The sequence below is a fragment of the Argentina silus genome (assembly GCF_951799395.1).
Source record: "Argentina silus genome assembly, chromosome: 3".
In the NCBI taxonomy this organism is placed as follows: Eukaryota; Metazoa; Chordata; class Actinopteri; order Argentiniformes; family Argentinidae; genus Argentina; species Argentina silus.
The window spans coordinates 29,476,494-29,502,468 of record NC_139657.1 but is presented as its reverse complement, the minus strand read 5'-3'; the positions used below and the strand labels follow the sequence as shown (position 1 = coordinate 29,502,468).

Here is a 25,975-nt window from a genome sequence, read left to right as displayed (position 1 = left end):
TGAGGTGAAATTCAGTTCAACAATATCCTCCGTAATAATAATATAACCCCTTGAAATGGACTTGCAGTGTCAGACATTAGCTGTTGTGTTTCTGCATGCACGTATTAAAGAGGCAGCCAAGAGAACCAGAGACAGATAGGCAAAAATCTATTTTCTCTCTTCGGACACCCCTGACCAATTCTATATTTTGCTAAATTTCCCTATCCGTTGTATGTCGAGTACCTTGTTTGACAATCTAATGGTTTGCTTCTTGCTCTACAATACGGTGGATGTTATCCCATAATGTTGAAGCTAGCTGCCATCCTGTATTGTTATACACCTAATTATTATCAGTAAACCAGAGATAAACAGAACAACTGGTTGTCGTGCATATCCTTCGCCTCCTGTGAGTATTCTTATATCAAGAGGATTGTAATTGCTCTTGGATAAAGCGACCTTTCTAGGCTACAATATGAGAGAATAATAGTTTAAGCTACCATAACTCAAAGCATGACAGTATGTTAAAATATTTAGACAAGACTTCTAATGATGAGCATTGCTCCTAAAGTGATGAGCATTGTGTATTTAATAGTAAATAATAATAAATAATACTACTACTACTACTAATAATAATATGATGGTGCAGGTGGCAACGTACTCCCAGGTGTCCGCCTCCATGGCGGGCCACCAGAATTCCCGGTGGATAAAAGACAGAGTCCGTCTCACCCCCGGGTGACAGGCGAATTTGCTGGTGTGCCCCCACTCCAGGACTCGGGATCGGGCTGACGGTGGAACGAAGACACGTCCGGGGGGTCCACCTCCTGGGCTAGGCTGAACCGGTGTACCGACCACTGCCTGATCTACTCACCTGCCTTCCTTGCTTGCCCTGCCCTCCTGCCCTGTCTGCTCTGCCTCCCTGCCCACCTGCGTACCCAGTCACCCCGTTACCCTTTCCCTGTTTTGTTCCTTATTAAATATCTATATTATTTTATACCTGTGTCCCGACTCTGTGTGCTGCACTTGGGTTCACTAGTTCTGATACTTGACAGTACGAACTGGCCATGTCAACAAACCCAGCAGACACAGAGGCTTTCCGGCAAGCGCTCGCAAACCAAGGCGCAGTGTTGAGCCGCCACTCTCAAGCCCTGGAGACAATCTCCATTACAGAGGAGTTTCTCCGCCAGACCTGTGCCGCCCAAGAGGCTCACTTGGAGAGACAAGAACAGGCCCTGTTGGGCATCTCCATGAGTCTACGGGAGCCGACGCCTTCCCCCGCCACTAGTCCGGCCCCTATTTCACTCCTGGTTAATCAGGAGCCGTTTTCCCTGCGCCCGAGCGTTACGCCGATGAATTGGGGTCCTGTTGGGCAATTTTCGTTCAATGCTCCTTTGTATTCAAACAGCAGGCCCACACCTATTCGTCTGACCAAGCCCAAATCGCCTTTTTGATTGGGTCACTTAAAGGAAAGGCTCTCGCATGGGCCTCCTCTTTTCTCTCTCTGTCAGGAGTTCTGCAGTGTGGCAGACTTGGCCATAGAATTCCGGACTCTCGCCGCTGAGAGCGGCTGGAACGATGATCGCCCTCGCCATCTGGCTGGATAATCAAATCCGTGAGCGAAGTAGTGATCCCAGCCGACCATCCCGTTCCCTTCACGGATTCCACGGTACTCGCCACCGAGACAAGCCGAGCCACCTGTTCCCCATTCTCTTGCCCCCAGATCAAGGCCACCCTCGAGTGGCGTGCGCAGTCCATTACTCTCTTGGCCTTTATTGATAGTGGGGCTGATGAGAATTTTTTGGATAGAAAGGTCGCGGAACAACTGGGTATTGAGACCGTGCCCTTGGACTGTCCTCTTGAGGCCAAAGGTCTTAATGGTATGTCCCTCGCCCTGGTCACCCACAAAACAGTTCCAGTCTCCCTGCATATCAGGAAATCATCAGGAGATGATCAGCCTCCACATATTCGACTGCTCCCACTCTCCGTTGGTGCTCGGGTATCCCTGGTTATGCGAGCATAACCCACAGCTGGATTGGGCCTCGGGCCAGGTGAGTTCATGGAGCAATTTCTGCCACTCACATTGTTTACTCTTGGCCCCTGCCGCTGCTGTGTCTCACCCACTGCTCCTGCCAGAGGTCAGTGATTTATCCCCTGTCCCACAGGAATATCACGACCTTGCGCCAGTGTTTAGTAAGCACCGCGCAATGTCCCTGCCGCCCCACTGTCCCTATGACTGCACCATCAGCCTCCTGCCTGGCGCCTCCCTGCCCAGTGGTCGATTATACAACATCTCCCATCTGGAACGGGAGGCGATGGAGAAATACATCCGGGACTCTCTCTCCGCTGGAATCATCTGCCCCTCTTCATCACTGGTGGGCGTGGGATTTTTCTTTGTGGGGAAGAAAGATGGTTCACTGTGTCCATGTATTGATTTCCGAGGCCTTAACAACATCACCATAAAAATTAACCTCTAATCAGCTCTGCTTTCGCTCCTCTCCATGGTGCCACCATCTTCACTAAGTTGGATCTGCGCAATGCCTACCATCTGGTGCGCATTCCGTAGGGGGACAAGTGGAAAACTGCTTTCAACCCCCCCCCCCCCCCCCTTGGTCAGTTTGAGTATTTGGTCATGCCGTTTGGGTTAACCAACGCCCCCGCAGTTTTTCAAGCCCTGGTAAACGACGTTCTCTGTGACCTGCTCAACCATTTCGATTTTTTCTAGTCCCTCGCTGAGCACAAGGAACTTTTGCGCCAAGTTCTCCAGCGCCTGCTGGAGAATAAATTATTTGTGAAGGCGGAGAAGTGCGAGTTTCACGTTTCCAAGGTGTCGTTCCTGGGTTACATCATCACCCCGGGGCAAGTTCAAATGGACCCGGCTAAAATGTCCGCCGTGGTGGAGTGGCCAAACCCTACGAATCTGAAAGAGCATCAACGTTTCTTAGTTTTTCAAATTTTTATCAGGGATTCATTCGAAATTACAGCCGCATCGCGGACCCTCTCACAGCCCTCACCTCCACCTCCTCCCTTTCGGTGGACACCTGAGGCTGAGGCCGCCCTCACAGAGTTAAAGCGCTGTTTTGTCTTCGCCCCAGTCCTCATCCAACCTGATCCGGCCCTGCAGTTTGTGGTGGAAACGGATGCTTCTGACACTGTGGTAGGTGCGGCCCTTTCACATCGGTCCCCTAAGGACAATAAACTTCACCCATGTGCGTTCTTTTCCTGCAAACTGTCCCCCCCTGAGAGAAACTACAACGTTGGCAACTGGGAGCTGCTCGCTGTAAAGATGACATTAGAGGAGTGGCGACATTGGCTGGAGGGAGCTAACCAGCCCTTCATTGTTTGGACTGACCACCGGAACCTTGTCTATCTCCAGTCAGCTAAGTGACTGAACGCACGGCAAGCGAAGTGGGCGTTGTTTTTTGGCCGTTTCAAATTATCGCCCTGATTTATCGCCCTGGCTCCCGCAATGGCAAACCTGACACCCTGTCCCGGCTATATTCTGTGGAGGAAAGGACTACGGAACCTGGTCCCATCTTACCACCCACCTGTTTTGTCGCCACCCTCAACTGGGAGTTGAGTCATGGGTCAGGCAAGTCCAGAACCAGCAACCTGACCCAGGTAACGGCCCCCCCAATTGCTTGTTTGTTCTTGACCCTGTCCATTCCCAGGTTCTCAAGTGGGCTCACTCCACTCACCTCACGTGCCATCCAGGGATTATTCGGACGATGGCATTCCTCCAGCAACAGTTTTGGTGGCTCCCAGACACAGGCCAACCGTCATTGCACCCCAGCTCCTAAATACACCCCAGGCCAGAAGGTATGTCATTGGCCAAGGATCTGCCCCTCAGAGTGGAGGCCAGGAAGTTGGTTCCCTGTTTTGTTGTTCCGTATGTTATTGAGTCTATTGTCAACTGTGCTGTCCGTTTGTCCCTCCCTTTCTTTGTGTTCACCCCACCTCCCATGTGTCACAGATTAAGCCCGTTTCGTCCAGCCCTCTGTCTCCGCCTCCACCTGCCCCCCCCCACCCTGGATGATCGATGACCACTCAGCCTACACTGTCCGGCGGCTGCTGGACGTGCGTCGCAGGGGTCGAGGAGTCCAGTACTTGGTTGATTGGGAGGGGTACAGTTCCGAGGAGCGGTCTTGATCTAAATGAATATCATGATCTAAATGTTATGTACAGTAAATAATGAACATACACTCCCATTTTTTCAAACCTATTATGTAAATTCTGTACTCTGTATTATAAACATATTATCACCATGCATACACACCAAGTAGCCTTTAGACCATTCAGGGAATGTTCAGATTACCAGCTTGTGTTGTTGTCACATCTGCAGCCACACTGCTGTGTGATGAAGTGAATGTCTTTTATCCTCCTCATCCTCTCCTTTGTGACTTCAGTGATGAGGACCTACATGACAATTGTAACATTGACATTTTGCTGTTTTTCAATTGTCGTGTACCAAACTGTGATTGAGTACCAAACAACGTTGGCTTGTAAACCTTGAGGACCTGAACCCCTAGATACAAATCTGATTTATAGGGGCTATTGCTCTGACAGCTAGCTTAGCATAGTCACAACTGCACTCTATACAGTAAGATTTTAAATCACATTGATTTGATTCTGTTTTGCTCTTCTGTAAATCCATTAGATCTGGGGCACTTTTTAGTTGCTCATTAATTCAATGTAGGATGTAGGAAAATTCTCACCTTTGAAATTAAGTCATTCACACCTTCATTGACAATCAGTTGATCAGCTTTGAAATTATATTGCGAGAGGAACAGGAGGAGACGTTCTTTTTTTTTGGTCCCGAAAACATGGAAATATCCTCACAGTGGCAATGTCAGAATTCAAATGAATTTGACTGTCAATGCGCTTCTCATTCTAGAAATGTAGAAATAATTTGATATTTAATTTAATTTAATAATTTAATTCGTTTTTCGATTAAAAAAAAATAAAGGCCATTTTGTTTAACTAATCTGTATGACAGGCTATCACGCACATTTAGACGACATAAGAAGAAGATGGATGCATTGGTTAAACTGTAGACAACATTTACCGCAAACTTTCACTGCGAATCAGCTAAAGGCATGATTGATATCACAGAGCAATCATAATTCAGGTTTAGCGTAAACCAGCAAATTGTCTGTTTTTGGAGAACACACTCAAGGCGAGGCTAAACTGGAAAATGCTAGGTGACAATAGTTCCACAGTGCCTGAATGAGCATAATACCACTGTAAATATTAACAACCCTTTGTTTACGTGGAACAAAAGCAAAAGGCTAAATCTACAAGCGGTGCTGGCAGGCGGCGTTGAATATGAGGTGGGATTTCACACAAGTGCTGTGTTATACCTGGTTCTACGTCAGATTTAGCGTTGCACTGATTGGTATTTTCTAATGGGAGGAGTCAAAATCATCATATTACAACACCGTAACAGGTTTTGGGGTTCAAATCAACAGTGAGCTGTTCACATCAATTTCTTGCAGGGTATGAAGTCACGTGCAGAGGTGAGACCTTGACCAAATAATGAGTGACCTCTTCACCATGTCTTATCTTGCCCTGTGCCATGTTCTGCGGACCACGACCTTTCCAGGTCCCACAAGATAACATTAAGGAGTACAACTCTTCTCTAATTAATGCTGGACACCTGCATATGACTTCACCCTCACAGACAAAGAAGCTGTGTTCTATTATCAAAAGTTAACTACATTGTTGAAGTAAAATATGTCAAACAGAGCAATAGTACACCAAAGTCAAAATCACTAAAGCCCTGCTTCTATATTCTAGGCCTTTATTTACTTTCAATGGCTGCAGGGGCGCCAAACTCTTAAGTTGATCTATGACCACTTTTCCCCGATCCTTCAGTAATATCTGCCAATTGAAAAGTCAGCATCTAGATAGCACTTTGGACAAAACAAAATTATCATTTTCAAAATGATCACTATCTCCAAATGGAAACTTGTGTTCTATTTCATAGACTAAACATTTTGCAGCAGGACAATTTGGTCGTTTTTATATTTTGAGCACCATTTTCAAATCTCTGAATTGCATACATGTGATTAAATTTAATTTGACATTATGTTTTTTTAAATTATATTGTAGAGCATCTTTATGGGATTTAGGCTATCCATTTATCTGGTTGCTTTCAGTTTGGTAATTTAGGATTGCTGATGATCCCCTGGTCAAGTTCCACATCTCACTCTGTCGTTTCTCAGTATTCTGTTTCTAACTTGAGTCAGTTTAAGCCCATAAATGAGGGGATTGGAGGAACAATTAGATATTCCAATGCCAAAAAGTTCCGAAGGCTTGGTGCTAAATCTTTGCATGTAGACATTTTGCAGACGCACAATAATTAAACAGTGTTTAATATTAAACAGTGACAGCCCTCATTCCAAAAACAGTGGATATTACTGTACATACCATTTGATGAAAGTTGTTAGTCTCCTATAGTATCTAGCATGACCTGGTAATTAAATAATGTGATGAGTGTGATTTTATATTCTTTAACACAATCATCACATTTCCTTATTTTTCATACCTTTTATCTTTATTGTGGCACGGAATATTCAGTTTCTATCTCCTCACTCTGTCCTTCTTCACACATAAACCTAATATTCTGTTTCTAACTTGAGTCAGTTTCAGCCCATAAATGAGGGGGTTGAGAATTGGAGGAACAATTAGAAATTCTAAGGCCAGGAAGTTCTGAAGGCTTTGTGGTAAATCTCTGGAACCATATCGAGCGTACATTACATCAAAAAGCAAGGCAACTGTGACATTGAGTAATGACAGTAAATGTGGCACGCATGTCTGCATGAACTTTCCTCTGTCCTCAATGGACCGTAAGCATGTTCTGATCAGATACATATAAGAACCCACAATGAAAAGGACATGCCCAAAATAGAGTAATACAACAAAGTATCCAACTACATTGCTAGTTGTGGTTGAAAAGCAAGACAGTTTAACTATAGACCAATTATCACAGTAGAGTTTCTGTATGTGTGAACCACATAACCGTAGTCTAGAAGTCAATGTATAAGAAATGGAGAAAAAACACATACAACTAATCCAGGAGAATGCAAGGAACTGAGCAACCCTCTGGTTAGTCATAACAGAGTGATACTCCAGTGGTTTACATATTGCCACATACCTGTCATATGCCATCACTGTTAAAATGGAGAAGTCACAGCAGGCAGAGGAATATATTACAAAGGCCTGAATGAGGCATCCTGCATAAGAGATCACATGAAGATGAGACCGTAGATCCAGCAGAAATTTGGGGTAGAAGCCAGCTGTCCCATAAAGTCCATTGATGCACAAATTGCACAGAAGGATGTACATGGGCTCATGGAGGGTTTTATCCACAATGATGGTCACAATGAGAGCAATATTTACTAGAACAATTGCACAGTAGCACAGTAAAGACAGAGCGAAGAGTGTGACTCTGTGGACCATCGTCTCATTTAACCCAGAAAGTGTAAACACTGTAATGGTGGATACATTGTCCATTGTGTGTATTTCTTAAAACAACATTCATCAGAACTACAGACAAAATATATTTCTCACTCTAACAATTGAATTTCAACCCTTACCCACAGATGTTTCCATATTGGATAAGGTAACAGGTGTTACTAGTGGTAAGTAAAGTACTACCCGATATGCTAGTTATACCAGCTGCTGGTACGAAATATTGCGTGGTACAATGGCAAGGTAAAAAGTAATGAAGTGTAGCGTGGTTCAGATGATGGTTCCATCCAGGTGTGTCTAGAGAACATTCTCTGTGCACATGGCTGTTTTATAGGCTCTCTAGCTGTGGAAACACATGGGCTGGTTGAGCTGGGATTTCAGGGGGTCCAATCAGTGATCTGTATTTAGTCTCAAATGTTCTCCAATGAATTGGGCCCTTGGTAAAGAACATGGTTGATTGGCACATGGTGTCCCTGCAGTAGGGAGTTCTGACAAGATTAGTATTTGCTTAGGCTAGTTTGTTGTGGTTATGGTTAGGGTTAGTATTTGGTTAGGCTAGGTTGTTGTGGTTATGGTTAGGCTAGATATAGGTTGCTGTCGTTGGGGGTGTTGAGGGTTAGGGTTAGGGTTAGGGTTAACCCTAACTGTGCAGCTGTGAAGCCAAAGAATATGGAGGTTTTTAATCAATTTCAGCAAGTGTTTTGATTGATAGTTTTTCTCAGGTTAGAGAAAGGCATAGGCAATCAACACAGCCAAAGAAGAAGGCTTCTGTGGAATTTACGTCAAACTTTTCTGATGGTGAAAGGTCCTTTACTGATCCTTTTTATATTACTTGTAAGTTTAATGAATTCTTTGTAAATGTGGATGTTTTTCTGGGGAAAAAATGGCAAGTACAAGTGGAAGTCCACGAGATTATATAGATGGTTGTTATCCTCTTTTATGTTCCTTGACCATCCTGATACCAAAAAGGTAAATGATATCATAGACAATCTTAAAATATCGGTAGCAGGACATAATGAAGTAGTGCTGCTCTCATGAAAGAGGTAAGATCCTCTATCATTGAACCACTAACCCACATTTTTGCGGCTTCACTTGAAACTGGTGTTGTTCACAAAGATTTAAAAGTTGCAATCCCAATCTGTTCATCCCTAAACTATCGTCCAATTTCAAATATTCTTGAAAATCTGGTATATTGAATAATTCTCCAACATCTAAATTCAAATAATATCTTGACCATCAGTATGGTTTCCGCAAAAATCACTCTTCATATTTGGCCCTGATACTGAAGTTGTTAACAAGATCTCCACTGCTTTACACAATAATGAATTTGACATACAATCTTGATCTTTTTAAAGCTTTACTGTTACTGATACTGTTTGCCATGTTTTTACTGTCAAAATTATATAGATATGGGTTCCAAGGCAATATTTTCAACTTGCTTCATAATTATGTTAATGATAGAGAGCAATATGTCTTTGCTAAAGGCTGTGAGTACAATACAGCCACCTTACCATGTGGAGTATCTCAAGAATCCCTTCTCGTATTTTATATATATATACAGTGGGGGAAATAATTATTTGATCCCCTGCTGATTTTGTTAGTTTGCCCGATTACAAAGAAATGAGCGGTCTATAATTTTTATGGTACTTTTATTTTAACAAATAGACACAGAATATCAACAAAAAAAGTCCAGAAAAACATATTATATAAAGTTATAAATTAATTTGCATTTTATCAAAGGAAATAAGTATTTGATCCCCAAGCAAAACATGACTTAGTACTTGGTGGAGAAACCCTTGTTGGCAAGCACAGAAGTCAGACGTTTCTTGTAGTTGGTCACCAGGTTTGCACACATCTCAGGAGGGATTTTGGTCCACTCCTCTTTACAGATCCTCTCCAAATCCTGAAGGTTTCAAGGCTTTTGCTTGGCAACTCGAAGCTTCAGCTCCTTCCACAAATTTTCTATAGGATTAAGGTCTGGAGACTAGCTAGGCCACTCCATGACCTTAGTGTGCTTCTTCTTGAGCCACTCCTTTGTTGCCTTGGCCGTATGTTTTGGGTCATTGTCATGCTGGAAGACCCATCCACGACCCATCCTCAGTGCTCTGGCTGAGGGAAGGAGGTTCTCGTCCAAGATCTTACGGTACATGGCCCCGTTCATTGGTCCCTCAATGCAGTGAAGTCGTCCTGTACCCTTAGCAGAGAAACAACCCCAAAGCATAATGTTTCCACGTCCGTGTTTGACGGTGGGGATGGTGTTCTTGGGATTGTAGCATTCAGCATTTCTCTCCCTCCAAACACGAAGAGTCGAATTTATGCCAAAGCGTTCAATTTTGGTCTCATCTGACCACATCACCTTCTCCCAAGCCTTCTCTGAATCATTTAAGTGTTCATTGGCAAACTTCAGATGGGCCTGTACATGTGCCTTCTTGAGCAGGGGGACCTTGCGGGCACTGCAGGATTTCAATCCGTTACGGTGTAGTGTGTTACCAATGGTTTTCTTGGTGACTGTGGTCCCAGCTGCCTTGAGATCATTACCAAGCTCCTCCTGTGTAGTTCTGGGCTGATCCCTCACCCTTCTCATGATCATCCTTACCCCACGAGGCGAGATCTTGCATGGAGCTCCAGGCCGAGGGCGATTGATGGTTATTTTGTATTTATTCCATTTTCTAATAATTGCTCCAACAGTTGTCTCCTTCTCACCAAGCTTCTTGCTGATGGTCTTGTAGCCCATTCCAGCCTTGTGCAGGTCTACAACTCTTACCCTGATGTCCTTTGAATGTTCTTTGGTCTTGCCCATGGTGGTGGAGAGGTTGGAATGGAAGAGATTGATTCTATTGACAGGTGTCTTTTATACCCATAACAAGATTCAAGATTCAAGATTTCTTTATTTGTCACGTGCATACAAGTATACAGTGAAATGCAAAAGTGACAGTGCCACAGAGTAGTGCAACAACACAATAAGTTTTAAAATACAATAAAATAAAAATAGAAGTACTAAAAAATATACAGTATGGACAGTATAAACAGTATAAACAATATGAACAGTATAGCCAGTAAGCAATATAAATAGCAGATGGATGATTATGTGTGTGCATATGTGTTAGAATGACAGTGCATGTGTGAGTGACTTGAGGGGGGCACTGGTGGGGTCATCGTTGACAATTCTGATGGCATGGGGGAAGAAACTCAGTCTTAGCCTCTCTGTTTTTGCTGCATGACAGCGGAGGCGTTTTCCTGACGGCAGCGGCTGGAACAGTCCATGTTTCGGGTGGTGAGGGTCCTTCATAATCCTGTATGCTCTGGTCCTACACCTCCTGGTGTACAGGACATGGAGAGGGGGGGTTGGAGCTCCCATGGTCTTTTCTGCCAGGCGTACCACCCTTTGCAGAGTTCGCCTGTCCTGGGCCGTGCTGTTACCGTACCAGACGGTGATGTTGCCAGCCAGGATGCTCTCCACAGCTCCAGAGTAGAAGGACTGAAGGATCCTCCGGGAGACTCTGAATTTCCTCAGTTGCCTGAGATGGAACAGGCGCTGCCTTGCCTTTCCCACCAGAGAACTGATGTGGGTAGTCCAGGTCAGGTCTTCTGAGATGTGGACTCCCAGGTATTTAAAACTGCTCACCCTGTCCACAGCAGTCCCTCCGATGTCCAGCGGTGTGTAGGCCCTTAGTTGTTGTGCTCTCCTGAAGTCCACAATCAGCTCTTTTGTCTTGGAGACATTCAGGATGAGACTGTTCTCCTGACACCAGAGTGACAGGTCCGCCACCTCGTCCAGGTAGCCTTTCTCATTGTTATCTGAGATCAGCCCCACCACGACCGTGTCGTCCGCAAACTTGATGATGGAGTTTTCGCTGGACTTAGCCACACAGTCGTGGGTGTACAGGGAGTAGAGGAGGGGACTAAGGACACAGCCCTGGGGGGACCCTGTGCTCAGTGTGAGTGAGCTGGAGGTGTGTCTACCCACCCTGACCACCTGTGGCCTGGCCGTCAGAAAGTCCAGGATCCAGGCACACAGGGGAATGTTCAGTCCTAGACCAATCATCTTATCAGCCAGTCTGGTGGGGAGATTAGGAGTACTTTCTTAAAGTGACAGGAGTAATCTGTGTGCCTCATGGGCATATAACCAGTCTGTATGAGCCAGAATTCTTGCTGGTTTGTAGGGGATCAAATACTTATTTCCTTCGATCAAATGCAAATGAATTTATAACTTTATATAATGTGTTTTTTCTGGACTTCTTTGTTGATATTCTGTCTTTATTTGTTAAAATAAAAGTACCATAAAAATTATAGACCGCTCATTTCTTTGTAAACAAAATCAGCAGGGGATCAAATAATTATTTCCCCCACTGTATATATTTTATATTTGTATTTATGACCTTGCTGTGGTATCAAATGCATTTAGAAGAAGCAAAGACACAGAGGTCTGCCTCACTGATTAGGGTTTTATAGTTTTTGTGGAGAAAATACTTCTCCACAAAAACTTTAAAACCCTAATCAGTTAGGCAGACCTCTGTGTCTTTGCTTCTTCTAAATGGTTCCAACTGAATAAATGATCACTAAATATCAAGAAATAAAATGTTATTGTATTTTCAGGAAGAACAAAGTGTAGTAAAGAAGAAGCTAAACTATTTATTGAGGGCTCAGAAATGGTTAATGTGTCATGCACTAGATTTGTGTGGGTGTTAATTGATGAAAAACTTTGTAGAAAAACATATAGATTTTGTGTGTTGAATCATTTGGAACATCTGTGCATTTGTAAATAAGTCTTGCCTTCTAACATTATAGTAACTATCTATGTATCTACCTATCTAATCCATGTTATCCTTACACTGTGTTATAATTCATTTATGTGTGCGAATAAATACATAACAAATTACAAATAAATAACCTTTATTTATTTGTAATTACCATCCATTACTCTCCCTCCAACATTACCTGAAAGTGGTACGTTGAAGTGGGATTAAACCTTGAGCTGCACAGGTAATGTTTTCACACATATTTTCATTGCCACTGGGTTCAGTCTTAAACTATCCAGGCAACACTGCCCTGGTAAGAAACCAAGGAAGTTACAGTAACACATGTTTGTTGCAAGTGGTCCCCAGTATTTACTTTTCACATTATGCCATACCAGTTAAAAATACATCACAGATACATTTTATTTTGGCATTACAGAACTCAATACCCAGAGTCTCTGACATAAGATTAGCGAAATCTTCAAAACCTTCAAATACATCACACTACATTGATTAACAAGTGAGAAAAATATCAAAGATAGTTAAGAATCCATTTTGTGTGACGGTAAGAATCTCAAAAATAATCTTCGGATTTGCGGTAGATTTAGACCATAAACAAGAGGATTCAAAATTGGTGGAACAACTAAGAACTCAATTGATAAAATCACAACCACCAATGGATTTAGTTCATCAGCGTCATAACGACTTAGAGTCAGTTCACAAAACGTGGTTATTGAATAGTTAACAAATGTAACAATATGAGGTAAACATGTTTGTAATGCCTTGCCTCTGAACTCTGAGGAGCTTTTCTTACAAACAAGTATAATTCTTAAATAAGTATATAAAACGAAACCCAATGGTAGGAAGATTGTAGTTGCAGTCATAAACAATCCTACAGTATTATTTAGTTTAGTGTCAACGCATGAGAGCTTCACGACAGGCCAGTTCGTGCAAAATACTCTTTCTAATTTATTCCCACACAACGGTAGCCTACTGGATAAGAACAGGACAAATCCAATAGTGAAAACTGGGTAGATCCAGGCAATGGCTATTAAGAGACTAACTGCCTTTAAATTCATTATGCTGTGGTAATGTAATGGTTTAGATATTGCAACATATCTGTCATAAGCCATAATAGTTAAAATAGTGTATTCATATGATGCGTAAGTATAAATGATGTATATTTGTATGAAACAACCAGGACGGGATATCAGGTGAGTGTCAGAGAGGAGATCCATCATGAATCTCGGGAAGAAACCAGCAGAGCCATAGAGAGAATTGATTGAGAGACATGAAATGAAAAAATACATAGGCTCATGCAGTGACCTCTCTAGAAATACAACCAGTAATATGACAACATTGGAAGCTAGAATGGCAACATACAGAACTAGTGACAACATGAAGAATATGTATCTGGAGAATCCCTGGTCCTCAAACATGGTGAAGTAGAAATAGAATGGATAAGTTTCATTTTCCATGTGAGCCAGGAGTGGTGCTGATCTGGGAAATGGTTAGAGAGAAAACATTGGTGAATAGTGGCAACTCTACTGTCTAAAGGAGAGGCATGCAGGGCTTCTACATAGACCTGCTCCTGTCACAGATGATTGATATGTTCATCTAGGTGTGCCCTTAAAGGGACATTACACTCAAAATCAGAGTTTGTCAGATGCATCATAATCCCACATCGTTGCTTACTAAACCCCTGTTAAAATCACATCCTTCCAACATATTTGGATGTGCACTTGCATTGACATTCGACTACCTCTGAGGTCTGAAAACATCTGACAAATTTGGACATTTGAGTATAATGTCACTTTTGACTCCACTAACTTCCACTTTATTTTAACTGACCCTCGGGTAGGTCTTGGGAATTGAGATATGATTTATATTGCTAAATCAATCAAACACAATTACAAAAGTAACAAATTAACAATCAACTTCAACAATCAAGTTTTCCATTTTTCTTTGCATGCCTTGTATTACAAATGCCATAATTGGCTAATATTCAAAGAGTATATATATATGATTTAAATCTTATGTAAACACTGTAAATGCACTCTTCAACATGAATTTCTTTTTCAAACCTACAGTGCTATGTAAATTCTGTACTCTTCTGTAAATTCTGTATTATCACCATACATACACACCAAGTAGCCTTCAGACCATTCAGGGAATATTCAGAATACCTGCTTGTGTTGTTGTCACATCTGCAGCCACACTGCTGTGTGATGAAGTGAATGTCTTTTATCCTCCTCATCCTCTCCTTTGTGACTTCAGTGATGAGAACCCACAGGAGAATTGAAGCATTGACATTTTACTGTTTTTGAGTTGTTGACAATGGCCGATTTTCCATACTGTGCTTCTTGAAGCTTTATTATGATGATGATGATGATGATGATTATTATTATTATTATGTAACAAAGTCCTAAACACAGAGGCAGACTTGGTGTTGGTGATAAGGGAAAAACCCTGTTTATTTACAATGTTACTTCTTTTCATTAGTTTCCGGTCCTGGTCGACTTTCCAGTCTTAGCTTTTCAGCCTTCTCCCTGTGAAAGCAGAGGCACACACATCTTAAACCATTTCGTTAACGAGGCTTCATTCGCAACAGGTGCGCAACGAAGCCTCGCTTCCGTAACCCTTGCCACGGTCCTGTAGCTCCCTCTACAGGCCGAACGCTGCATGCCCCCCACATATTATTATTATTATTAAACCTTTCTTTATACAGGGGTGTCCCACTGAGACCAAGGAGACCCTTTTTCACGGGAGCCCTGACTTAAATTCTAGCATGTTTTCCACACTGTGCTTTTAGCTTAAAACCTGCCTTATATGGAGAATGCTTTAAGCATAAAATCATACAGTGACTGTACTTTTCTTTCAGACCAAAAGTGTATCAGATAATATTAAACTCATTCATCAGTCAGATATGTTGACAGTCAATACCATATTCTTTGAACTTTCTATAGCAATTAGGTGTTTCTGTATTGCTGATATCTTTTTCCGTTTTGTTGTTGATAATGGCACTGGATATTTTTCTAAATACTGCAAGAGCACGACTGCTGTCATAGCTATCTCTTTTCAAAATCTATTGTCATGCAAAGTTGTTCTTTTCCCCAGGAAATGTACGGTTTTCATGATTGGGATTTACAAAAATGCTTTAGATTCAAGATTCTTTATTTGTCACGTGCAAGTATACAGTGAAATGCAAAAGTGACAGCGCCACAGAGTAGTGCAACAATAAGTTTTAAAATAGAATAAAATAAAATAAAATAGAAGTACTAAAAAATATAAACAGTATGAACAGTATAAGCAGTATAAACAGCGGTGAAGCAATGTTCGCAATGGAATGGCAATATGCAATGGCAATGATAGGTTGACAGTACAGATAATTACAGTGGAGGATGAGTCTGCAATGGATGATTATGTGTGTGCATATGATTCAAGATTCAAGATTCTTTATTTGTCACGTGCATACTAGTATACAGTGAAATGCAAAAGTGACAGTGCCACAGAGTAGTGCAACAATACAATACATTTTAAAATAGAATAAAATAAAATAGTAAAATAAGTACTTAAAATAGTAAAATAAGTACTTAAAATATACAGTATGGACAGTATAAACAATATGAACAGTATAAGCAGTAAGCAATATTAACAGCAGATGGATGATTATGTGTGTGCATATGTGTTATGATGTCAGTGAGTGTGTGAGTGACTTGAGGGGGGCACTGGTGGGGTCATCGTTGATGATTCTGATGGCTTGGGGGAAGAAACTCAGCCTTAGCCTCTCTGTTCTTGCTGCATGACAGCGGAGGCGTTTGCCTGACCGCAGCGGCTGGAACAGTCCGTTTTTCGGGTGGTGAGAGTCCTTCATAATCCTGTAGGCTCTGGTCCTACACCTCCTGGTGTACAGGACATGGAAAGGAGGGGTTGAAACTCCCATGGTCTTTTCAGCCAGGCGTACCACCCTTTGCAGAGCTTGCCTGTCCTGGGCCGTGCTGTTACCGTACCAGACAGTGATGTTGCCAGCCAGGATGCTCTCCACAGCTCCAGAGTAGAAGGACTGAAGGATCCTCCGGGAGACTTTGAATTTCCTCAGCTGCCTGAGATGGAACAGGCGTTGCCTTGCCTTACCCACCAGTGAACTGATGTGTGTAGTCCAGGTCAGGTCTTCTGTGATGTGGACTCCCAGGTATTTAAAACTGCTCACCCTGTCTACAGCAGTCCCACCGATGTCAAGCGGCGTGTAGGTCCTTGGCTGTTGTACTCTCCTGAAGTCTACAATCAGCTCCTTAGTCTTGGAGACATTCAGGATGAGGCTATTCTCCTGACACCAGAGTGACAGGTCCGCCACCTCGTCCAGGTAGGCTTCCACATTGGTATCTGAGATCAGCCCCACGACAACTGTGTCGTCCGCAAACTTGATGATGGAGCTGTCGCTGGACTTCACACAGTCGTGGGTGTACAGGGAGTAGAGGAGGGGGCTAAGGACGCAGCCCTGGGGGGACCCTGTGCTCAGTATGAGTATGCTGGAGGTGTGTCTACCCACCGTGACCACCTGTGGCCTGGCCGTCAGGAAGTCCAGGATCCAGGCACACAGGGGAATGTTCAAAAATGCTTTAACTTATATTCCAAAAAACCTTATTTACCCGACAAGGGCCAAGAGTGCAGGCGAGTAGTGTGAATACATAAACAAATGACACAATACATTATCGCATAAAAAACACCTTTTTACAATGCAAGTCATGTCTATTCATAGTCTTGGATTTATTGGATTTCGGTCCATATTGACATGGCGCGTTATCCTGCTGGAAGTAGCAAACAGAAGATGGGTACACTGTGGTCATAAAGCGATGGGCAAGGTCAGCAACAATAGGTAAGCTGTGACGATGCTCAATTGGTACTAAAGGGCCCAAAGTGTGCCAAGAAAATATCCTCCACACCATTACACCACCACCACCAACCTTTGAATTACTGTTGCCTTTCTATCATCTCGAACCACTCTGGCCATTCTCCTCTGACCTCTGGCATCAACAAGGCATTTTCACCCAGAGAACTACCGCTCACTGTATATTTTCTCTTTTTCTGACCATTCTCTGTAAACCCTAGAAATGGTTGTGTGTGAAAATCAGTAGATCAGCAGATTCTGAAATACTCAGACCAGCCCATCTGGCACCAAAAACCATGCCACGTTCAAAGTCACTTAAATCACCTTTCTTCCCCATTCTGATGCTTGGTTTGAACTTCAGCAGGTCGTCTTGACCATGTCTACATGCCTAAATGCATTGAGTTGCTGCCATGTGATTGGCTGATTAGATATTTGCGTTAACAAGCAGTTGAACAGGTGTACCTAATGAAGTGGCCGGTGAGTGTATATATATAGCTCTGGAAACCACTGCAAAATTATCAGTTTCTCTGGTTTTACTATTTATAACTATGTGTTTGAGTAAAATATAAAATGAACATTTTTGTTTTATTCTATGAACTACTTACAACATTTCTCCCAAATCCCAAAATATTGTCATTTAAAGCATTTATTTGCAGAAAATGACAACTGGTGAAAATAACAAAATCTATTTTCAGATCTAGAATAATGCAAAGAAAACAAGTTCATATTAATTTTTAAACAACACAATACTAATGTTTTAAGTTAGGAAGAGTTCAGAAATCAATATTTGGTGGAATAACCATGATTTACAATCACAGCTTTCATGCATTTTGGCATGCTCTTCACCAGTCTTTCACATTGCTGTTGGGTGACTTAATGCCACTCCTGGCGCAAAAATTAAAGCAGCTCAGCTTTGTTTGATGTCTTGTGACCATCCATCTTCCTCTTGAACACATTCCACAGGTTTTCAATGGGGTTCAGGTCCGGAGATTGGGCTGGCCATGACAGGGTCTTGATCTGGTGGTCCTCCATCCACACCTTGATTAACCTGGCTGTGTGGCATGGAGCATTGTCCTGCTGGAAAAAACAATCCTCAGAGTTGGGGAACATTGTCAGAGCAGAAGGAAGCAAGTTTTCTTCCAGGACAACTTTGTACGTGGCTTGATTTATGCGTCCTTCACAAAGACAAATCTGCCCGATTCCAGCCTTGCTGAAGCACCCCCAAATCATCACCGATCCTCCACCAAATTTCACAGTAGGTGTGAGACACTGTGGCTTGTAGGCCTCTCCAGGTCTCCGTCTAGCCATTAGATGACCAGGTGTTGGGTAAAGTTGAAAATTGGACTCATCAGCAAAGATAACCTTACTCCAGTCCCCTATGGTCCAATCCTTATGGTCTTTTGCAAACCTCAGCCTGGCTCTTCTTTGCTTCTTGTGATGAAGGGCTTTTTTCTAGCTTTGCACGACTTCAGCCCTGCCCCTAGGAGCCTGTTTCGAACCGTCCTCGCCGTGCACTTCACCCCAGCTGCCGTTTGCTGTTCTTTTTGTAGGTCACTTGATGTCATCCGCCGCGCTACTCGGTCACGGCTTTTCACTGTCCTGGCGCCCCGCTGGGGGAATGAGCTTCCCACAACGGTCAGGACTGCAGAATCACTTCCGATGTTCCGCCGTAGATTGAAAACCCATCTCTTCAAGCTACATCTTAACAGTCCCTCCTAAAGACCGCTTCACCCTCACTACCCCTCCTATACTAACCCTAACCCCGAGACCTCTTCTCCCCTGTTACCCCCCTGTACTAGTTCTCTCCTGCTAATAAAATATATAAAAATAAATAAATGTAAAAAAAATCTAGCTTTCTGGTATTACGACTGCCAATGGCCCCTGGTGTGAGCATTGATTATTTTGTCTTATGATGACTGTTGGATAGTTGATTCACTTACTTAAACAAATGTATTTGTTGTACGTCGCTTTGGATAAAGGCGTCTGCTAAATGCCATACATGTGAATGTAAATGTCATCCTGCGGTTGTTTAGTGACATTCGCATGAGTTGGCGGTCATCCTGGTGAGTGGAGAGTAGTTTTCGCCCTCTGCGTCTGTAGCTTTGTTGTCCCTAATATCTGCTGCTTGACCTTGTTCTTTTGAACCGCCGTCTTTGAAATTTTAAGGATGGAAGCAACCTGACGCTCACTGTATCCCTCTGCCAGTAAAGCCAGAATTTAACCCTTCTTTTCCTCACTCAAAACATTTCTTTTCAACTCTTTTGGCATGGTCAATAGTTATTTTTGTTATTCCAATTACTTTTGAGGTACTACTAGCACTGTTTTTGCCATCCAGCTGGTCCTATTGCAAGAGGATAGCGATAACCACAGCAGTGGTTTTTATACTTTTCCTTATTAAATAAGATTTGGTTCAGGTGATCACCTAATCAGTACCTCATTAAGTAGAATGAGGTGTGCCTGTATTGGAATTCAACAGAGACTGGAATGGAATGGCTGCCATACATGTAGAGATGCGGATTTTAATTTTTTCCAGAGCTGTATATATACTTGTAAGTATTTGACATTGACCCAGGTCTGATATCTTCAGGCAGGTAGGAAGGTGGGGGAGCCAAGACAGTATTTAAAAAAAAAAAAATGAATCATTGATTCTTAACTTATTATTATTATTTTTGAAATTAAGAGACCTGAACCCAAACTTACCCATTAACAACAACACCAGAAACCTGACCAGCTCAGGTTCTAGCCACACCTGATTAAACTGGAGTGATTAAAACATAGGTAGTGAGCTATAGACCTTACAGACTGAATGTAGGGGAACAGCCATTTATCAGCCTTCTTCCCTCCATAAATATTTCCTACCATACCCCCTCACAAGAATACTTCCTATGTCCCTGGATAGCATCAAATTATGTTAAAATGCTTACCTAAATTGTCATTTCTATTATAGATATATCCTAGACATTAAGAAATATGTATAATATTAAACAGTAACAGCCCTCATTACAAAAACAATGGATATTACTGTACATACCATTTGTTGTTAGTTGTTAGTCTCCTATAGTATCTAGCACAACCTGGTAATTAAATAATGTGATTTTATATTCTTTAACACAATCATCACATTTCCTTATTTTGTATACCTTTTATCTTTATTGTGGCACGCACTGCATTTGACCGTTGTAGAGAAATATATAGGCAAATTGAAAAGTCAATGTATTGACAGCTCTTTGGACAAAACAAAACCATCATCACCTTTTATCTCCAAATGGAAACAGTTTGGTCGTCTATTTTCAAATGATGATTATCTTTCATTTGATTTGATTTTAATATTGTAGAGAAACTTTATGGGATTTAAGCTATCCATCCATCTGGTAGCTCTCAGTTGTGCTCACAATGTGCCACGGTGTAGAGTTGCTGATGATCCCCTGGTCACGTCCCACATCTCACTGTCGTTCTTCACACATGAACCCAATATTCAGTTTCTATCTCCTCACTCTGTCCTTCTTCACACATAAACCCAATATTCTGTTTCTAACTTGAGTCAGTTTCAGCCCATACATGAGGGGGTTAAGAATTGGAGGAACAATTAGAAATTCGAAGGCCAGGAAGTTCTGAAGGCTTTGTGGTAAATCTCTGGAACTGTATCGGGCATACATTACATCAAAAAGCAAGGCAACTGAGACATTGAGTAATGACAGTAAATGTGGCACGCATGTCTGCATGAACTTTCCTCTGTCCTCAATGGACCGTAAGCATGTTCTGATCAGATACATATAAGAACCCACAATGAAAAGGACATGCCCAGAATAGAGTAATACAACAAAGTATCCAACTACATTGCTAGTTGTGGTTGAAGAGCAAGACAGTTTAACTATAGACCAATTATCACAGTAGAGTTTCTGTATGTGTGAACCACATAACCGTAGTCTCTCATATCGGGAGGCGATGGAGAAATACATCCGGGACTCTCTCTCCGCTGGAATCATCTGCCCCTCTTCATCACTGGTGGGCGTGGGATTTTTCTTTGTGGGGAAGAAAGATGGTTCACTGTGTCCATGTATTGATTTCCGAGGCCTTAACAACATCACCATTTCGCTCCTCTCCATGGTGCCACCATCTTCACTAAGTTGGATCTGCGCAATGCCTACCATCTGGTGCGCATTCCGTAGGGGGACAAGTGGAAAACTGCTTTCAACCCCCCCCCCCCCCCCCCCCCCCTTGGTCAGTTTGAGTATTTGGTCATGCCGTTTGGGTTAACCAACGCCCCCGCAGTTTTTCAAGCCCTGGTAAACGACGTTCTCTGTGACCTGCCCAACCAATTCGTTTTAGTTTACTTGGATGACATTTCGATTTTTTCTAGTCCCTCGCTGAGCACAAGGAACTTTTGCGCCAAGTTCTCCAGCGCCTGCTGGAGAATAAATTATTTGTGAAGGCGGAGAAGTGCGAGTTTCACGTTTCCAAGGTGTCGTTCCTGGGTTACATCATCACCCCGGGCAAGTTCAAATGGACCCGGCTAAAGTGTCCGCCGTGGTGGAGTGGCCAAACCCTACGAATCTGAAAGAGCATCAACGTTTCTTAGTTTTTCAAATTTTTATCAGGGATTCATTCGAAATTACAGCCGCATCGCGGACCCTCTCACAGCCCTCACCTCCACCTCCTCCCTTTCGGTGGACACCTGAGGCTGAGGCCGCCCTCACAGAGTTAAAGCGCTGTTTTGTCTTCGCCCCAGTCCTCATCCAACCTGATCCGGCCCTGCAGTTTGTGGTGGAAACGGATGCTTCTGACACTGTGGTAGGTGCGGCCCTTTCACATCGGTCCCCTAAGGACAATAAACTTCACCCATGTGCGTTCTTTTCCTGCAAACTGTCCCCCCCTGAGAGAAACTACAACGTTGGCAACTGGGAGCTGCTCGCTGTAAAGATGACATTAGAGGAGTGGCGACATTGGCTGGAGGGAGCTAACCAGCCCTTCATTGTTTGGACTGACCACCGGAACCTTGTCTATCTCCAGTCAGCTAAGTGACTGAACGCACGGCAAGCGAAGTGGGCGTTGTTTTTTGGCCGTTTCAAATTATCGCCCTGATTTATCGCCCTGGCTCCCGCAATGGCAAACCTGACACCCTGTCCCGGCTATATTCTGTGGAGGAAAGGACTACGGAACCTGGTCCCATCTTACCACCCACCTGTTTTGTCGCCACCCTCAACTGGGAGTTGAGTCATGGGTCAGGCAAGTCCAGAACCAGCAACCTGACCCAGGTAACGGCCCCCCCAATTGCTTGTTTGTTCTTGACCCTGTCCATTCCCAGGTTCTCAAGTGGGCTCACTCCACTCACCTCACGTGCCATCCAGGGATTATTCGGACGATGGCATTCCTCCAGCAACAGTTTTGGTGGCTCCCAGACACAGGCCAACCGTCATTGCACCCCAGCTCCTAAATACACCCCAGGCCAGAAGGTATGTCATTGGCCAAGGATCTGCCCCTCAGAGTGGAGGCCAGGAAGTTGGTTCCCTGTTTTGTTGTTCCGTATGTTATTGAGTCTATTGTCAACTGTGCTGTCCGTTTGTCCCTCCCTTTCTTTGTGTTCACCCCACCTCCCATGTGTCACAGATTAAGCCCGTTTCGTCCAGCCCTCTGTCTCCGCCTCCACCTGCCCCCCCCCACCCTGGATGATCGATGACCACTCAGCCTACACTGTCCGGCGGCTGCTGGACGTGCGTCGCAGGGGTTGAGGAGTCCAGTACTTGGTTGATTGGGAGGGGTACAGTTCCGAGGAGCGGTCTTGATCTAAATGAATATCATGATCTAAATGTTATGTACAGTAAATAATGAACATACACTCCCATTTTTTCAAACCTATTATGTAAATTCTGTACTCTGTATTATAAACATATTATCACCATGCATACACACCAAGTAGCCTTTAGACCATTCAGGGAATGTTCAGATTACCAGCTTGTGTTGTTGTCACATCTGCAGCCACACTGCTGTGTGATGAAGTGAATGTCTTTTATCCTCCTCATCCTCTCCTTTGTGACTTCAGTGATGAGGACCTACATGACAATTGTAACATTGACATTTTGCTGTTTTTCAATTGTCGTGTACCAAACTGTGATTGAGTACCAAACAACGTTGGCTTGTAAACCTTGAGGACCTGAACCCCTAGATACAAATCTGATTTATAGGGGCTATTGCTCTGACAGCTAGCTTAGCATAGTCACAACTGCACTCTATACAGTAAGATTTTAAATCACATTGATTTGATTCTGTTTTGCTCTTCTGTAAATCCATTAGATCTGGGGCACTTTTTAGTTGCTCATTAATTCAATGTAGGATGTAGGAAAATTCTCACCTTTGAAATTAAGTCATTCACACCTTCATTGACAATCAGTTGATCAGCTTTGAAATTATATTGCGAGAGGAACAGGAGGAGACGTTCTTTTTTTTTGGTCCCGAAAACATGGAAATATCCTCACAGTGGCAATGTCAGAATTCAAATGAATTTGACTGTCAATGCGCTTCTCATTCTAGAAATGTAGAAATAATTTGATATTTAATTTAATTTAATAATTTAATTCGTTTTTCGATTAAAAAAAAATAAAGGCCATTTTGTTTAACTAATCTGTATGACAGGCTATCACGCACATTTAGACGACATAAGAAGAAGATGGATGCATTGGTTAAACTGTAGACAACATTTACCGCAAACTTTCACTGCGAATCAGCTAAAGGCATGATTGATATCACAGAGCAATCATAATTCAGGTTTAGCGTAAACCAGCAAATTGTCTGTTTTTGGAGAACACACTCAAGGCGAGGCTAAACTGGAAAATGCTAGGTGACAATAGTTCCACAGTGCCTGAATGAGCATAATACCACTGTAAATATTAACAACCCTTTGTTTACGTGGAACAAAAGCAAAAGGCTAAATCTACAAGCGGTGCTGGCAGGCGGCGTTGAGTATGAGGTGGGATTTCACACAAGTGCTGTGTTATACCTGGTTCTACCTCAGATTTAGCATTGCACTGATTGGTATTTTCAAATGGGAGGAGTCAAAATCATCATATTACAACACCGTAACAGGTTTTGGGTTTCAAATCAACAGTGAGCTGTTCACATCAATTTCTTGCAGGGTATGAAGTCACGTGCAGAGGTGAGACCTTGACCAAATAATGAGTGACCTCTTCACCATGTCTTATCTTGCCCTGTGCCATGTTCTGCGGACCACGACCTTTCCAGGTCCCACAAGATAACATTAAGGAGTAAAACTCTTCTCTAATTAATGCTGGACACCTGCATATGACTTCACCCTCACAGACAAAGAAAGCTGTGTTCTATTATCAAAAGTTAACTACATTGTTGAAGTAAAATATGTCAAACAGAGCAATAGTACACCAAAGTCAAAATCACTAAAGCCCTGCTTCTATATTCTAGGCCTTTATTTACTTTCAATGGCTGCAGGGGCGCCAAACTCTTAAGTTGATCTATGACCACTTTTCCCCGATCCTTCAGTAATATCTGCCAATTGAAAAGTCAGCATCTAGATAGCACTTTGGACAAAACAAAATTATCATTTTCAAAATGATCACTATCTCTAAATGGAAACTTTTGTTCTATTTCATAGACTAAACATTTTGCAGCAGGACAATTGCACTGAATTGCATACATGTGATTAAATTTGATATTATGTTTTTTTTTATATTGTAGAGCATCTTTAAGGGATTTAGGCTATCCATTTATCTGGTTGCTTTCAGTTTGGTAATTTAGGATTGCTGATGATCCCCTGGTCAAGTTCCACATCTCACTCTGTCGTTTCTCACACATAAACTCAGTATTCTGTTTCAAACTTGAGTCAGTTTAAGCCCATAAATGAGGGGGTTGAGAATTGGAGGAACAATTAGAAATTCTAATGCCAAAAAGTTCTGAAGGTTTTGTGGTGAATCTCTGGAACCGTATCAAGTGTACATTACATCAAAAAGCAAGGCAACTGTGACATTGAATAATGACAGTAAATGTGGCATGGATGTCTGCATGAACTTTCCTCTGTCCTCAATGAACCGTAAACATCTTCTGATCAGATACATATAAGAACCCACAATGAAAAGGACATGCCCAAAATAGAGTAATACAACTAAATATCCAACTACATTGTTTGTTGTGGTTGAAGAGCAAGACAGTTTAACTATAGTCCAATGTTCACAGTAGAGTTTATGTATGTGTGAACCACATAACCTTAGTCTAGAAGTCAATATATAACTAATGGTCTGACAGCAAAGTGGGCTCAGCCAGCAGAATGAGACTAAATGAGCGACTCTCCGGTTAGTCATAACAGAGTGATACTCCAGTGGTTTACATAGTGCCACATACCTGTCAGATATGCCATCACTGTTAAAAGTCACAGCAGGCAGAGGAGTATATTACAAAGGCCTGAATGAGGCATCCTGCATACGAGATCACATGAGGATGAGTCAGTAGATCCCGCAGGAATTTGGGGTAGAATTGTGCGTGTAGCTGTCCCATTGATACACAAATTGCACAAGAGGATGTACATGGGCTCATGGAGGTTTTTATCCACGATGATGGTCACAATGAGAGCAACATTTACTAGAACAATTGCACAGTAGCACCGTAAAGACAGAGAGAAGAGTGTGACTCTGTGGACCATCGTCTCATTTAACCCAGGGAGTGTAAACACTGTAGTGATGGGTACATGGTCCATTGAGGAAATATCTGAAAAAAATCTAACAATTATTCACTATTCACAATTGAACAAATTTTACCCTTTTGATATGAAATGTATTTTTAAGATCATACCACACATTCTCATTTGTAAAATAAGGCTATATGCTACATGTAGATTGTAAAATCACAAAACACATAAGCTACCTTGTCGGTTCCAAAGAGATGT

General features: G+C 42.6%; 3 protein-coding genes and 1 pseudogene across 4 annotated transcripts; all 4 read right to left on the bottom strand.

The window, feature by feature from the left end:
- Positions 1–6,555: 6,555 nt before the first annotated feature.
- Positions 6,556–7,488, bottom strand: LOC310802289 (olfactory receptor 11H6-like; the record flags this gene model as incomplete). Its single annotated transcript, XM_083666578.1, has 1 exon — positions 6,556–7,488. One exon carries the CDS (start codon positions 7,486–7,488, stop codon positions 6,556–6,558), a length of 933 nt encoding a protein of 310 aa, XP_083522704.1.
- A 5,236-nt stretch (positions 7,489–12,724) lies between these two features.
- Positions 12,725–13,621, bottom strand: LOC310802288 (olfactory receptor 10J4-like; the record flags this gene model as incomplete). The annotated part of the gene is made up of 1 exon (XM_083666577.1): positions 12,725–13,621. The coding sequence occupies one exon, from the start codon at positions 13,619–13,621 to the stop codon at positions 12,725–12,727; it is 897 nt and encodes a 298-aa protein (XP_083522703.1).
- Positions 13,622–20,552: 6,931 nt separating this feature from the next.
- Positions 20,553–21,221, bottom strand: LOC310802287 (olfactory receptor 51G1-like; the record flags this gene model as incomplete). Its single annotated transcript, XM_083666576.1, has 1 exon — positions 20,553–21,221. One exon carries the CDS (start codon positions 21,219–21,221, stop codon positions 20,553–20,555), a length of 669 nt encoding a protein of 222 aa, XP_083522702.1.
- Positions 21,222–24,908: 3,687 nt separating this feature from the next.
- On the bottom strand, positions 24,909–25,732 carry LOC310802286 (olfactory receptor 1D2-like; annotated as a pseudogene). Its single transcript has one exon. The product of its transcript is annotated as an olfactory receptor 1D2-like (transcript).
- Between the last annotated feature and the right edge of the window lie 243 nt (positions 25,733–25,975).